The following is a 14,785-nucleotide window of genomic DNA, read 5'->3' as shown; positions in this document are numbered from 1 at the left end:
TCCATGTTACTGTTGCTAGTAATAGCAGTGGCTATTTTCTAAGTCAACTTAATTAATAGCAGTTAATGGACTTCTCCTCCAAGAACTTATCTAATCCTTTTTTAAACACAGCTATACTAACTGCACTAACCACATCCTCGGGCAACAAATTCCAGAGTTTAATTGTGCGTTGAGTGAAAAAACTTTCTCCGATTAGTTTTAAATGTGCCACATGCTAACTTTATGGAGTGCCCTCTAGTCTTTCTATTATCCGAAAGAGTAAATAACTGATTCACATTTATCTGTTCTAGACCTCTCATGATTTTAAACACCTCTATCATATCCCCCCTCAGCCGTCTCTTCTCCAAGCTGAAAAGTCCTAACCTCTTTAGTCTTTCCTCATAGGGGAGCTGTTCCATTCCCTTTGTCATTTTGGTCACCCTTCTCTGTACTTTCTCCATCGCAACTATATTTTTTTGAGATGTGGCGACCAGAATTGTACACAGTATTCAGGGTGTGGTCTCACCAAGGAGCAATACAGAGGCATTATGACATTTTCCATTTTATTCACCATTCCCTTTCTAATAATTCCCAACATTCTGTTTGATTTTTTGACTGTCGCAGCACACTAGCCAGATATAACTTATCTGGCTAATTTAGAAAGGATATTCAGCAACATAGCTATGCAGCTGAATGTACCCAGATAAGTTCTAGTTAGCTGGATAAGTTACATCCTGCTAACTTTAGACCTGCTATTGAGTAGGTCTAACTTATTTAGTTAACTAAGAACAGAAGAACAGAAGAAATTGCCATGCTGGGTCAGACCAAGGGTCCATCAAGCCCAGCATCCTGTATCCAACAGAGGCCAAACCAGGCTACAAGAACGTGGCAATTACCCAAACACTAAGAAGATCCCATGCTACGGTGGCTATTCCCTAAGTAAACTTGATTAATAGCAGTTAAAGGACTTCTCCTCCAAGAACTTATCCAAATCTTTTTTGAACCCAGCTACACTAACTGCACGAACCACATCCAGATAAGTCTGAATATCAGCATTTATCTGGTTAATGTAACTGTAAAAGTAGCCCTGCCTCAATCCGCTCATTGCCTACCTCCAAGATCTAATTGAGTGGTGTCCGCTGAACATAGCCGGATATTCAAAAGTTGCCTCTTAGCCAGATAAGTCCCTATTTATCCAGCTAAGTAGCACTAATTATTGGCCTCTGTTATAGCTATATTATTGGATGTATCAACTGCTTTTGATTCTCTTTCTCACCCTATTCTGCTGCATATGTTAAGGGAAATTGGGATTGGTGGTACTGTTGACCACTGGTTCATCTCCTTTCTGTCTGGGTGGAGTCAGCAATTCAGAGAGGGACAGCAAACTTCTGCCTAGATACCTTTAAAGTTGGGCATACCCCAAGGATTGTCTCTGTTGCTGGTGATCCTAATTAATATCTATTTTAGTCCCTTTGGTAGTAAGCTGTGTGATTTATGGATTTTCTTTAAAGTATATGCTAATGATATACAGCTGTTGTTTCCTGTTTCTGGGGCTGTAGATAACATGCTTGTACATATATCTAATACTCTGCATGTAGTAAACTATTGGATGCTGGAAAATGGTCTTTTGCTGAATATTGCTAAGACTGATGCTATACTGATCTCACAGTCTTTACCTTTATTTCCACCTCCACATTTGTTGTTTGATGGTTCCACAGTTTCCTTCTCCAAGTTTGCCCATGACTTAGGGGTCCAAATTGACTCTGTTTTTAATTTTTGGCTAATTTGAGAATGTTAGTCAAAGCTGATTTTTTTAAGCTTAGGAAATTAGGCCATCTTAGGTATATATTGGACAAATGATTGCGCATCTTAAAGTTGGACACCAGGAATGGCCTACCCAAAATGGTGACCCTATTGGACTTCATGGTCTTGGCCATGGGGTCTCTGCTACTTCTGGGATATCCCCAAGGTGGATTATGTCTAGCCCTGAAGTAGAGACTAGATCAATGGCCAGCAGCACCACATCTTGGTGACAATATTGAGGAAGACGATGTGAACCTATCTAAAATACTAGTCCTAGAGGATTTACTAACATCTTGGGTTGAGCCAGGTTGCCCGAGAGGAAGAGGCTAGCAGCCTGGTCAAGGGATGAGAGGTCTGTCAGGTGGTTAGTCTATGAACTGTGAGACTACTCTTATCTGTACATCCTCCTGCCTACTATGGCTGTCATTGAATTGCAGCATGAGGAGAGGGTGCATCGAGAAATTTATAACAGAATCAAACAAGAAATGGCTTATACCACGGGAGTAACAAGGGCCACTATTACCAAGTAGTATGCAATGTGGCAGGAGGGTTATAGAATCTGGAAACACCCCATGGTCATCATGCGGAAGGATGGACATCCCAGGAAATATTCAACAATCAGGATTTTGCCAAGAGGAAATTCTGTCCAGATTCCAGACCCTTCCCAGTATTCTCCTTGATAACTCATGTGAATCTGCCATGAACTTCATTCCAGTTTAAACCATTTGGCATTTTCCACAAGAAAGGAACAAAAATGGACATTTTTTTATATATTGTCCTTTGTTTGTTGTGCTTGTTTATGCTCTTTTCTAGGTACAGGGAAGCAACCAGCAATGGAAAGCAAGTTGGGGCCCAGTTTGATTTGTACTTTAAAAGGGGCACTGTTGGAATTGAGGGGAATCAGATCCCCATAAATGGTGACCAGCTACTGGAAGAGAGCTGGAGATAAAGAAGTTGTATCCAGGAAAATGATTTTCAGAGGGATAGCCATGTTAGTCTGGTATAGCAAAAATGACAAGAGGTGGGTAGCACCTTATAGACTAACCAATTTATTGAGGCCTGAGTTTTCAAGGACAGAGCCCACTTTGTCAGATACAGAGGTGAGTAAAATGTGTGTGATGGGGGGGGGGGGGGGGGAGTGGAGAGATACAGAGCAAAGAGAAGGCATTAAATAAACAGGCAGGAGGTGGAAGCTAAGTGATAATAGCATTATTATCCAGCCTACTGACTGCTGAGGAAAGTGTGAAAAGACAGAATGATCTGAACAGTTAAGTTCATAGATAGTTGTAGTGTGTCATGAAGCTATCCTAGGGTGACAGTGTTAATTTTTTTTAATGAAGGCCAATTCAGCAGTTTCATGCTGGAGGGTTCCTTTGAAGTTCCCTTTTAGGAACACGGGCTACAGTACAACCGCATCTGTTCTGACCCCTCGGAGTGGGACTCCCATCTGGAGAAATTACAATGGACATTTTTGGAATTACAATACCCACCCAATGAGGTAAGAAAACAGATCAACAGAGCCAGACAAATACCCAGGAACACTCTGCTACAGGATCATCTCGAAAAAGAAAATAACAGAATACCTCTGGTTGTTACCTTTAGCTTCCAGTTGAAACCACTGAAATATATCAAGGATCTGCAAACCTCCTCTCACAGCTGAGGGTGGCAAGCCTATCCTGGCTCCTACCAACAATCCCCCAACCTCAAACAGTCACTCAAAAGCAACCACAAATTGTACGACAATGACATCAACTCAGGAACCAGACCCTACCAGAAACCCAGATGCCAACTCTGTCCACATATTAACCCAGGCAACACCAACTACACAGGACCCAACAACATCAGCTACAACATCCAGGGCTCATTCCCCTGCTCTTCTTCCAATGTAATATATACCATCATCTGCCAGCAATGGCCCTCTGCTGTCTATATAGGACAAACAGGTCAATCCCTAAGGAAAGGAATAAATGGACATAAATCTGACATTAGAAATGGCAACATTCAGAAACCAGTAGGAGAAAATTTCAACCTTCCAGGATATTCTCTATCTGACCTTAAAGTTGCCATACCCCTCTTATATTTTACCCACCTCTATATTTCATTTTATGCATCTGACAAAGTGTCCTCAAAAGCTCTTGCCTCAGTAAATTAGCTAGTTTATAAGATGCCACCTGCCATAAGTCATTTTTTCAGGAAAATGGACTTTAAGATTAGTTTGCCTATGATTTAAACTTAGAAATGTATAAAAGCATTTTTGTGGTGTTGATTCAGATATTGTAAACTGAGTGGGAAAATTTGAAAATGAAAAAAAATGCACAAATGGTTTAAAAAATTCTATGAAATTTGAAAGAAATGCTCTATTTTCTGACTTTGTCTCTTTGCTTCTATCTGTGATTTATTCTCTTTGAGGAATGTGATGTTTCTGTGGAGGCATTGCTAAGGCAGTGCTTCTCGGCCTAGTCCTTGGGGCACACTTCAGGATATCTGCAATGAATACGCATGAGAAAGATTTCCATATAATCTTGCAAATCTATCATGCATATTCATTGTGGATGTCCTGAAAACCTGCCTGCAATGCCAGCACTTCTCTACACTTTAAACAAGTTTGGGAGTTTGCACAGCACAGCCCGACGGCATTTGTATTAGGTTTTTGGGGGGAGGCAGGGAATTGGCCTGCTGGTCCTTTCCTTTTGTTTGTTATGACAGAGCTACTTAGCTGGATATCTTTTAAAAATATCCAGTTAAGTAGCACGTTATTCAGCTATACAAGGCCGGATAACTTTAGACCTACTCAGAAACCGATCTACAGTTATCCCGCTAACTTAGCTGGATATAAAGGATATTAGGCTAAGCTAACCAGATAACCCAACCTCTCCCCGGAATGCCCTTTTTTATCCAATTCAATTATAGCCAGATAACTACTTATTCATGTATAATTTAGCTGGATAAGTGACTGAATATGCCTATTTTGCCATTTAGATGGATAACTTTTGAGTTATCCATCTAAATAGCTTTTGAATACGGACCTCTAAAGGGAAGAGATGGTGTTTTTGGGCCTGGGTAGGCTGATGATTTCAGAGGAAGCAAAGATGAAGACACTTGGGAAAAGAGGACTTGAAATGTTTTCTTTAGTTAGCATCTTTTGCTGTTTTGTCATCTGGACCTGACAAAGAGCTGTGATCTGATTATCTATGATTTACCCTGCTGAATTGATTATTTAAGTAAACTATATTTATTTTTGAAGCACAACATTTGGTGTGGACTGTGTCTGTTGGCGCAAATCCTTGGCCTACTCTGGCCCTCAGGTTAGCCTGCCCCAAGAGTAATCGATCCTCTCCCTGGGTGAGTTACCCCATTGCTCCCCCGGGCTGGAAAGGTGACCCAAGTGGAAGAGGAGTTACATCTCCTTTCATTTTTCTTCTCTTGTTATAGACTCTCTCTCTTCCCTCTCTTTCCACAGACCTTTTTTCATTTTTATTTCACTGTGGTCTTACTCTCTTCCCCTTGCCACTGCACATCTTCTATCTTTCTTCTTCCCTCCCTCACTATAGACCTCTTCTCTGTTCTTCCTCCTCTCACTACAGACCGTCTCTCCTTCCCTAGTGCCGCAGACCCTCTCTCTTCTCTTTTTCCTGCTCTTCCTTCAGACCTTCTCTCCAACTCCTTCCTCAGTCCTTTCCTCTCCACCCTGATTCCCAGTCCGCTCCTTCCCTCTCAGCTCAAGTCTGATGATCTCCATCCCCCACCTCCCTACTTGATCCCCAGTTGTTGCCCTCACTCATGGCCCCTTAGCCCCATCCACTAGGGCCCCAAGCACCCTGATCCAGCTCCTCTCCTCCTTGGTTATGATATGTTGCTACCACCTCTCCTCTCAAAGGCCTTGACACCCCCCACCCCCCCATCATCAGGCTGCTAAAATCTCCTCCTCCTCCTAGTTGACTCCACTCTCCTTAGCCCGTATGGCCAAGCACTGTCACGCTGTGGTCGTGTTCAAGTACATTGCGTAAATACCATATGCCTCCTCCTGCTACTCCTTCCAGCTGCATCCTGGCAGCTCCGGAGTGTGATATGCAACCTTGCACCTACATGCTATGTCATGTGTCTGTTGCTGCTGTTATGACTTGCCCTTGAGGCAGCTCCAATGTATGCCCGATACGTGGCAATAGAGAGCACAGCATAGGAGAACAGCACTGCACCTGTGCTGTGCTGTCTCTGCCATGCCAGCCCTGGCACTGCAGGAAGACAGAGATTTGGGATGTCTCCAGAGCTCCAGCAATTTTGCACAAATCTCAGAGTCTCTGGGTAAAATCTGTCAATAACCATCCCTCCACAACCATTTCTCTCCCTCCATTGTTCCCTTCACAATTACTTCTTTCCCTTCATCCCTCTGTATATAAGAGCTCTCCTCCTTCAGCCCTCCTCCTTTATCCAGATCTATCTCTCTATGCTTCTCTTCACAACCAGCTCACTCTCCCGCCACTGCTCTCTTTGTAATCACTTCTGTCCCTCATTCCACATACTTCTCTCTCCTTCCAAGAATGCTTTTAGTACAGCAAGTAAGAACTCTGTTGGACTCCTGAAAGCTTCAATAACCTATGTTCTTCTGCACCACCACCCAGGCTGCTCATAGCACCTCCCACCTGCATTCCCACCAGCCACTCACACACCCCGCCCATCTGTAGTTGTGTGGTTGTCAGGAACCCATAGCACTGCTCCATGACCCCACCAGTTTTCATGATCTAGTGGTCTTGTGGTTGCATCAGTTCTCTGGCTCCAGCAGAGCCACACCGACATCAGATCTTACTCTCTCCCTCCAGCTGCTCCCACAGCTTCATCAGCTGAATCTAGTGGCCCTGCAGTCACACCAACACTTTCTCTCTCTCTCCAGTGGCTCCACAACCATACCAGCTCTATTCCCTTTAACAACCATTCAGAACACACTTTCCCAATTGTGGTGCAGGGATGAGGGGACATTATAATACACTGATTGTTTCTAACGGTGCCCTCTATTTTATGGAAGACCTCACCTTCTCTATGTAGAAGAGGGTGCAGATAGGAAGAACTGTTGAATTACTACTGATGCGATGCCAGTCTGCTATTGCAACACTAGGAAAACGGATCCAGGCCCATCACTACAAAGCCAACAGTACCACAGAGATTGGACTCACCTTAGTGTTCCTTCGGAAGATGGGATGACTGATGTTACAGGACACCTTCCTGGAGTTTTGTGTCTCCTCACCCTCTAGCTCCAGTATTCCAACACAACTTGCAATGGTCTTACTGGTGGACTGTGGAGGAGAATGTTGGTAGAAGACCCATAAAGATGTAATATCATGCTGCTACTTGCAACTTCCTAGTTACTTTGATGCCCAAAGTCTTTAGTCCATGCCTGCCAGGTTCAACCCTCCCTTCCTTTTATAAATAAGACACCATTCCTTTTGCTTACATACCTGCAGTACAGATGCCTTCCTGAAGGATAGACTCTCTGGGAATTCAAGCCACAGCACAGTACGATAGGAGTCTTCTCCATTATTCTCCAACTCCAGCCTAGGGCTCACGGTGGCAGCTTCTTTCAATACCACATTTTTATCTCTGCACAAGGACAGCAATGGATGTTACTTCCACTGCTTTGGGCATTGTAAGACGGTGAGAGGAGAAGGTAATGTTCGTTTTGAGTTAGGAAGAACTTTGTAACAGGGAGGGCAATTTTCAAAGCTATTTCCACATAAAAAGCATTGTTTATGTGTAAAAAGGAGTCCTTGAAAATTGCTTGCCAACCCTATTGTTTGGTTTTTCTGTTTTTAACTCTTTGAGGTTGATATTCAGCAGGTCAGTTAACCAGATACTTATACCCATATATTTAGCAGAATATAACTAGATAAGTATTTTGCTGACTAAACTCAGATAAAGATATCCAAGTAACTGTCCAACCAGAGTTATCTAGTTAACTTTGGGCAGCACTGCCTGGAGAAACTGAAACAAGGCTCCTGGCATGCCTTCAGTGCCACCTCTTTGTAACCAGATACATTTTTTGTGAGTAATGAATTGTCCAGACAAAATTTAGCTGGGGAGTGGGGAAAAATGTTCCAATCATGGTTTTTCTCTGGGTAACTTCAACAGTTCAACAGTTACCCAGACAAAGCCTTTGAATATCGACCTCTCTACTTATAGTAATCTGGAGTCTCTCAGATTTGTAGAAAGAGGTGGGTTAAATGGGTGGGAGTTGGGAAGGAGGTGCTTTACGTACCCGGAGGAGTGGAAGGCAATTTTTAGATCTGTCTCACACACTCCATCTGGGCCACAGTTCTTCTCAAAAGGAATCTGGAACAATAAAAGGGATGGGGCAACTTTAAGGATGAACTTTTAAGTCTTGAGCTGAGAGGTAATTGAGGTGGGAGGCCATAGCTGAAAACTCCTTGTTCATATCACAGTGTACTATGTCTCTGGATAGAGAAGTAGTTAATGGGAAAACACACAAATGCTTAAATGAGTGCCTTTAGACGGGGGGGGGGGGGGGGGGGGGGGGGAGGAGTGTGGCCTAGTGCAATCAGATGCTCCAATCAAAATCAAAATGTACAACTCGCTACTCGATTGGAGCATCTGATTGCTTAAACACAACTTTTTTACGATATTGACAAAATGAGATGTTGATATAACCCATTTGGCAACCATTTGAGCAGTCATATGCCCTTTAACCTATGTAGGTAATTTAGTTGATATAAATTGTCAAGTCTTGCATACAACAATTGGATTTATTATATATATTAAAAAGATAAGAAAAAGATAGCAGGTTTTGTGTACTTTTGTATTAGAGTGATAATGCAATATTTTGTATATTCTTTTACTGGCTAATGAATTTTGTATCGAAATATCTTTGCAATATTACATAACCATGTAATATTCTTCTGAGTTTAATAAACAATTGTAATGTTTTGTTACACTAAAAGATATTTACATTAGTGTTCTTTCCATTTGTTTTCAGTATATAATATAATATATATATATATATAGGAAAGGCTGAAAAGGTTAGGGCTGTTCAGCTTGGAGAAGAGACGGCTGAGGGGGGGATATGATAGAGGTCTTTAAGATCATGAGAGGTCTTGAACGAGTAGATGTGACTCGGTTATTTACACTTTCGAATAATAGAAGGACTAGGGGGCATTCCATGAAGTTAGCAAGTAACACATTTAAGACTAATCGGAGAAAAAATTATTTTTCACTCAACGCACAATAAAGCTCTGGAATTTGTTGCCTGAGGATGTGGTTAGTGCAGTTAGTGTAGCTGGGTTCAAAAAAGGTTTGGATAAGTTCTTGGAGGAGAAGTCCATTAATGGCTATTAATCAATTATACTTAGACAATAGCCACTGCTATTAATTGCATCAGTAGCATGGGATCTTCTTAGTGTTTGGGTAATTGCCAGGTTCTTGTGGCCTGGTTTTGGCCTCTGTTGGAAACAGGATGCTGGGCTTGATGGACCCTTGGTCTGACCCAGCATGGCAATTTCTTATGTTATTATATTCATATATATATAAACCACACATTTCATTACTGTACCAGATATGTATATATATAAAAATGATTTATGGCAAACATTTTAGGGCCTATGCACTAAAACTATGTTGTGAATGCAGAGAAGTTTAGAGTATGTGAAGAATAGCATGCTATGCACTACAGTCTAGCATGCATGCTAAAGTGGGCCATCCAGCTGTTATCAAGGGCATGCTAAAATAAGCACATACCTGAAAATGAGGTTTCACTGGGCACATGTAAAATAACATGGCAAGCTCTCCTCTGTACACTATTTACCATGTGCAGGTTTTATTAATTCATTAATTAATTTGATTTATGTTCCACCTTTCAGGCACTTCAAAGCAGATTACATTCAGGTACTGTAGGTATTTCCCTGTCCCTAAAGGGCGCAAAAGCTAAAGGCCTGATTTACTAAGGCTTTTCTCCTATTCTGCGTCTCTGGGAAAAATGCCTAGGAAATGAGGCCCCCAGGTTTGTTGCTTAATGCTGAAGCTGTAACACCTGCTTTGTGTTAAATCTTTAACCTTGCACATGGAAAAGTGAACTTTAAAAGCCCGACGCACGCATTAATTAGGGGAATGCGTGAATATGTGGGGCTCGCACGCGCTGAGTGGATTTTAAAAGCTGCCCGGATATGCGCGTAAATGCCAAAAGGGGCAGGGTGTGCGCGGTACGTGGCTGTTTGGGACTTGAACCGGAAATGTGCGCATAAGTACTTACGCAATCCGGCGCATGCAAAGGTCCCCCTGCCGCGTAACCTGACTTCTGCTATGGATGCTGGGTAAGTAAGGAAACTGGGCGGATCCGCAGGGTTTGAAGGGTCGGGGCTAACTAGAGGGAGTGCAGGCTATAAACGTTAAGGGGGTTTGGAGGACCTCTCTCTTAACCGGGCAAACTGGGGCCGAACTGGTAAAACAGGCATGGTGTCTGCGCGTGTCAATTTTAAAATCCCCCCAATTACGAGCAGAAACGATTCGTGCACAGGCGCGCACCCACTTAAAATTCGGCGCACATGCGCAGCGTTGCAAGACTATTCATAACGTGTGCGCATATGTTATAAAATGGCCACGTCCCCGGGCGTGGGCCAAACGCAGGGATGAGTACTCTTTAAGGTTGTCACTGGAAATCCCCTGTGCTGACTTGCCTGAAGGGAAAGGGGCTGCTTGGCATGGAGGATCCCTCGCCTTCCAAAACCCCAATAACAATTTTCCCTTCCTATGCTCTACTAGTTCAAATACCCTCTATCAGCATTATCACGTCCCCCGCTTCAACACTATCCCTCTGGCCTTGATAGCCATCAGACCCTCTCTGATACCATTAGATACTCTACCTCCCGATACAGACTGACGCCCCCCCACCCCATGAAGCTAACATCATAGATAGATGTAAAGGCAGAAAAAAACATACAGCCTATCTAGTCTAGCCATCCACACCAACTATTCAGCTTTACCATCCCTAAGAGATCTTGCATTTTTATCCCATGTTTTCTTGAATTCCACTACTGTCCTTGTTTCCACCAACTCCACAGGGAGTGGCTCCAATCTGTAACCCTGACCAGAATCACCAAGCTCTCACTTTTACATGCTCTAACTAAACACACACACCAACTCTCACTCTCACATTCTCTACACAAGCTCTCATTCTCTCACACACACCCCCCCAGGCTCCCATTCTCATACTCACAGATAAACACCCAGGTTCCCAATTCTACCCACAGATAGATGCACACTCAGGCTCTCATTCTAATCCACATACACACACCTAGGCTTACATTCTCAACCACACACACACATACACACACACACACCCCTAGGCTCCTATTCTCACTCACATACACACATTCAGGCTCCCATTCTCACCCATACACAATCAGAGGATCCCACGAAGGCCTTGCTGCTCCGGCCCTCTTCTTCGCTGTCGTGGGATGGGATCCCGTGATGATATTGCAGCTCTGGCCCTCCTCTTTGCCATTGTGGGGGATGGGATCCTGCAATGGCATCGCAGCTCCGGCCCTCTTCTTCACCGTCGCAGGGATGGGATCCCGTGATGGTATTGAAGGAGTTCGATTCCATGAACCCTTGAAGACTGCACCGCGAAGACGCTTCTCGTCTCATCATCCCCGCAGTGAAACGCACAGCCATCTTGATTCACTAACATTTGCAACGCAAACGGAACCTAATACGTAGTAACGTACTGACGTACTCACGCACTAACATTTAGTGAACGTAACTCCATTTTGGAATCATAATTTGTATTGTATTAATACGAACGCCGCTGCAAATGTCTAACCTGTCAATAAAATGACGAAACAATAGTCTGATAATAAGCTACACCTCCTGAAGACCACGCTAGCTTTTGCTTATTCAGCAGTTTGTAAATTGTTTGTTCAGCAAAACCAGAACGCATGTGTGAAAGATAAGAAGCTGTAAAGTGTATAAAGGTTGCTGCAAAGGGGGGCGTGGCATGCAGTTGTACTAAGCCGTTGTCTTAGCTGCATCTTGCTGGCAATAAAAGTTTTTCTTTACGGATCAGTTGTCTGGGCCTCCTTACTGACTAAAAAAGAGACGGTTACATTGGCGAGCCAGCCAGGAGGTACCGGAGACTGCTATTTTAGCTCTCCAGAAGGTCCGGTAGTTTGGTGGCGGAGCAGTCCCCCAGACGTACCTGGTGAGTGGCCACCGCTGAGTTCAGCGATCAGGTTTCTGAGGGGACCGTTCCACAGAAATTCTGCTGGGAACCTCTGGGTTGATGATTCGGGAAGAAGGCTTTCATGACGATCGGAAGACCCCTGCAGGCGAGTATTATGGGTACATGGAAATAAGTAAAGAATAGCTAGCTAAGGAAATAACCGGTCCCATCCCCGGCGGACCGAGGGGGGCCTTGATCACACCCCACGCAGTGTGTTAGTAGGAACCCCGTTCCGAAGACCACCGCATGAACAGGAAAAAGTACAAGTAATAAGTATAGCATATGCTAGTGGGAATAGGTTTCTTGTTGTGTGAAAGAGAGTGAATGGCCTCGCAGTTCTAGGCCGGGCTGACCGCGTCCTAGTCGGGGCGATTGTGACCCTTTGTGTCTGACGGATACGGACCCCTTACCTATCCGTCTTCCCTTCCCTTCTTTGTCTGTGAATTCTATCCTGATGGGAGGGGGGCGGCTCGACTCCATTAAAAGTCATGACGGAACACTATAGTGAAGTGTTCGATGGACATAAATGTACAAAGCAGCCCGGAATGATTCAACGATGCACCCATAGGTGGCCCAGTTTGTGTGTAAATTGGCCTCCAGTAGGAACTTTCAATTTCCAAACGGCCACAAGGGTCCAGAAAATAGTCATACGAGAGGGGAATCCGGGCTGCCCTGAGGATATACCGTACATAACCGCTTGGATTGCAGTTATTGAAAATCCTCCGAAGTGGGCAAAAAAGCTAGTAGAGGGAGCCGCCCTTGTAATGATAACTCAAGTACGCAAGATGGAGGACAGGAAGTCCTCAATCCGGAAGAGAAGGGGGAAAGGCGGCCATATGGAACCTAAAGAGCATGCGTCATCTGCGGCGGCCATATTTGTAGTGCAAGGGAGTTTACGGACTCCAGAAAAAAAAATTAAACCCCTGCCGTCCGCAGCATTGCCCGACGCTGAAATTATCTTGCCGCCACCATATGCCCCTAGTTGTCCCCTCACATATCCTACTCCACCAAACCCTCAGAGCCCCCTCCAATGCGCAAGCTGATCCTAGAGTCCGCACCGGCTCATGAAGAACCACCAGAAGCGGCAACCGCGAAGGTAGAAAGCGGCAGCGAGCCGTCCGTGGCCGACGGAACTCGCAGTAAAACCCAAGCTGCAGCAAGTTTGCAATTACCAATTAGAGAAACATCAACTGTAGTTCCTGTAGTCCCGACTGAAGAAAAACGAACATCGCACTACGCAAACGATAAAATTATTTACTTACATACCTTTTTACATCTAGCGATCTTTTCAATTGGAAACAGCTTGGGCCATCATACGCTGAAAAGCCAGAACAGATGATAGACTTTTTACCGGGGCATTTTTGCAGCCCACAACCCCAACTGGGCTGACGTTCGGCATCTAGCCTCCATTCTTTTACCACTGAAGAACGCCGACAAATACAATTAAACATGGAAGAGGCAGCCCGATTAGGAGCCGGGTCAGATGGACGTCCCGAAGACGTAGTGAGAGACTTAGCCCCGACTGCAGATCCCAACTGGGATTTCCAGACCGCGGCAGGGCGGGAACGATCACCCGCCTATCAGACCGCGTTTCTTGAAGCCTTAAGGAAAGGAGAAGCAGAAAAATTGTAAACATGGGCAAATCCAAGATGTGCTGCAGAAGAAAGACGAGTCCCCTGGAAACTTTTGGAGGCGATTAATGGATACATATCGCCAATACAGCCCATTTGATCCATAGGACCCAAGTATCAACCCATTATAGTGATGAGCTTCGTTGGACAGTCCTAACCCAGACATTCGCCGGAAGTTTGCAAAAACAGGAAGGGTTCGAGGGAATGAATATTAAGCCAATTAAAAGCCATGGCCGATAAAGTCTATGTAAACCGAGAACCGGATGGAGACAGGAAGGAAAAGAAAGAAACTAGAAAGTTAAGAGAAAGTGTCAGTTTGTTAGCCGCAGCGTTGGAAGAAACTAATTTCGGGAACCCGTCCAAGCAATATCACGGGTATCCCGGACCCGAGGAAGGGGCAGATCGCCCTCTAGAGGGCCGCCAAGAGGACGAGCAAATAGAGGAGGATCGCTTAGAGGCGGAAAGAATGCCATTGGGAACCAATCAATGTGCATATTGTAAACAAGAAGGACATTGGAAAGCTGAGTGTCCGGAGTCCCTGCAAGCAAAGCAGGAAGGAGAGACTCCGTCCAAACTTAAGGAAACAGGATGGCAGATGACCGTGGGCGAAACTTCCGGCGAAGATAGTGAAGCATGACTAGACAGGGGAGCACTTCCCATTGACCCCCTGGTGGAAATAAAAGTTGGGGCTGAAACATTTAAGGGATTGCTAGACACGGGGGCGCAAAGATCCGTGATGACCACAGCCATCACTATACCTACGTCGAAAAATATCTCCATAGTTGGAGCCTCTGGAAAACCACTAATCGCTCCCTTCCTCCAGAAACGGCAGGTTACAGTAGGAGGACAATTAGTGTCCCATCAATTCCTTTACGTGCCAGGGTGCCCAGTACCACTGATAGGGAGAGACCTCCTGTGTAAATTAAGAGCCACCCTGCAATTTGAACCCACCGGTGAAATCAAGGCATCCTTTGCCGATAATCCAGTCTCTCTCATTTGTCCACTCCAAGAGGAATGGAGGCTACATCTCCCCGTTGTCGAACAAATCAACCCAACATCGATATGAAGTGAATACTCCTCTGAACGAACAACGAAGACAGCTAATGGATAGCGTGCCCAAAGTATGGTCCGAGCAAAATCCAGGAGGAGTAGC

The 14,785-nt window shown here is 44.5% G+C and overlaps 1 protein-coding gene across 1 annotated transcript in view; it reads right to left on the bottom strand.

Annotated features, from left to right (window-relative positions):
* Positions 1-14,785, bottom strand: part of ITGAL (integrin subunit alpha L) — a gene marked incomplete in the record, with an annotated part of 162,072 nt that overhangs the window by 32,364 nt on the left and 114,923 nt on the right. The window contains 3 exon segments of the mRNA XM_029606803.1: positions 6,951-7,070; positions 7,233-7,374; positions 8,030-8,103. Coding sequence (XP_029462663.1) covers positions 6,951-7,070; positions 7,233-7,374; positions 8,030-8,103 — 336 coding nt within the window.

Source organism: Rhinatrema bivittatum, chromosome 6, assembly GCF_901001135.1.
Source record: "Rhinatrema bivittatum chromosome 6, aRhiBiv1.1, whole genome shotgun sequence".
Lineage (NCBI taxonomy): Eukaryota > Metazoa > Chordata > Amphibia > Gymnophiona > Rhinatrematidae > Rhinatrema > Rhinatrema bivittatum.
The sequence above is the reverse complement of the archived record's forward strand: the minus strand, read 5'-3'. Positions and strand labels throughout refer to the sequence as shown.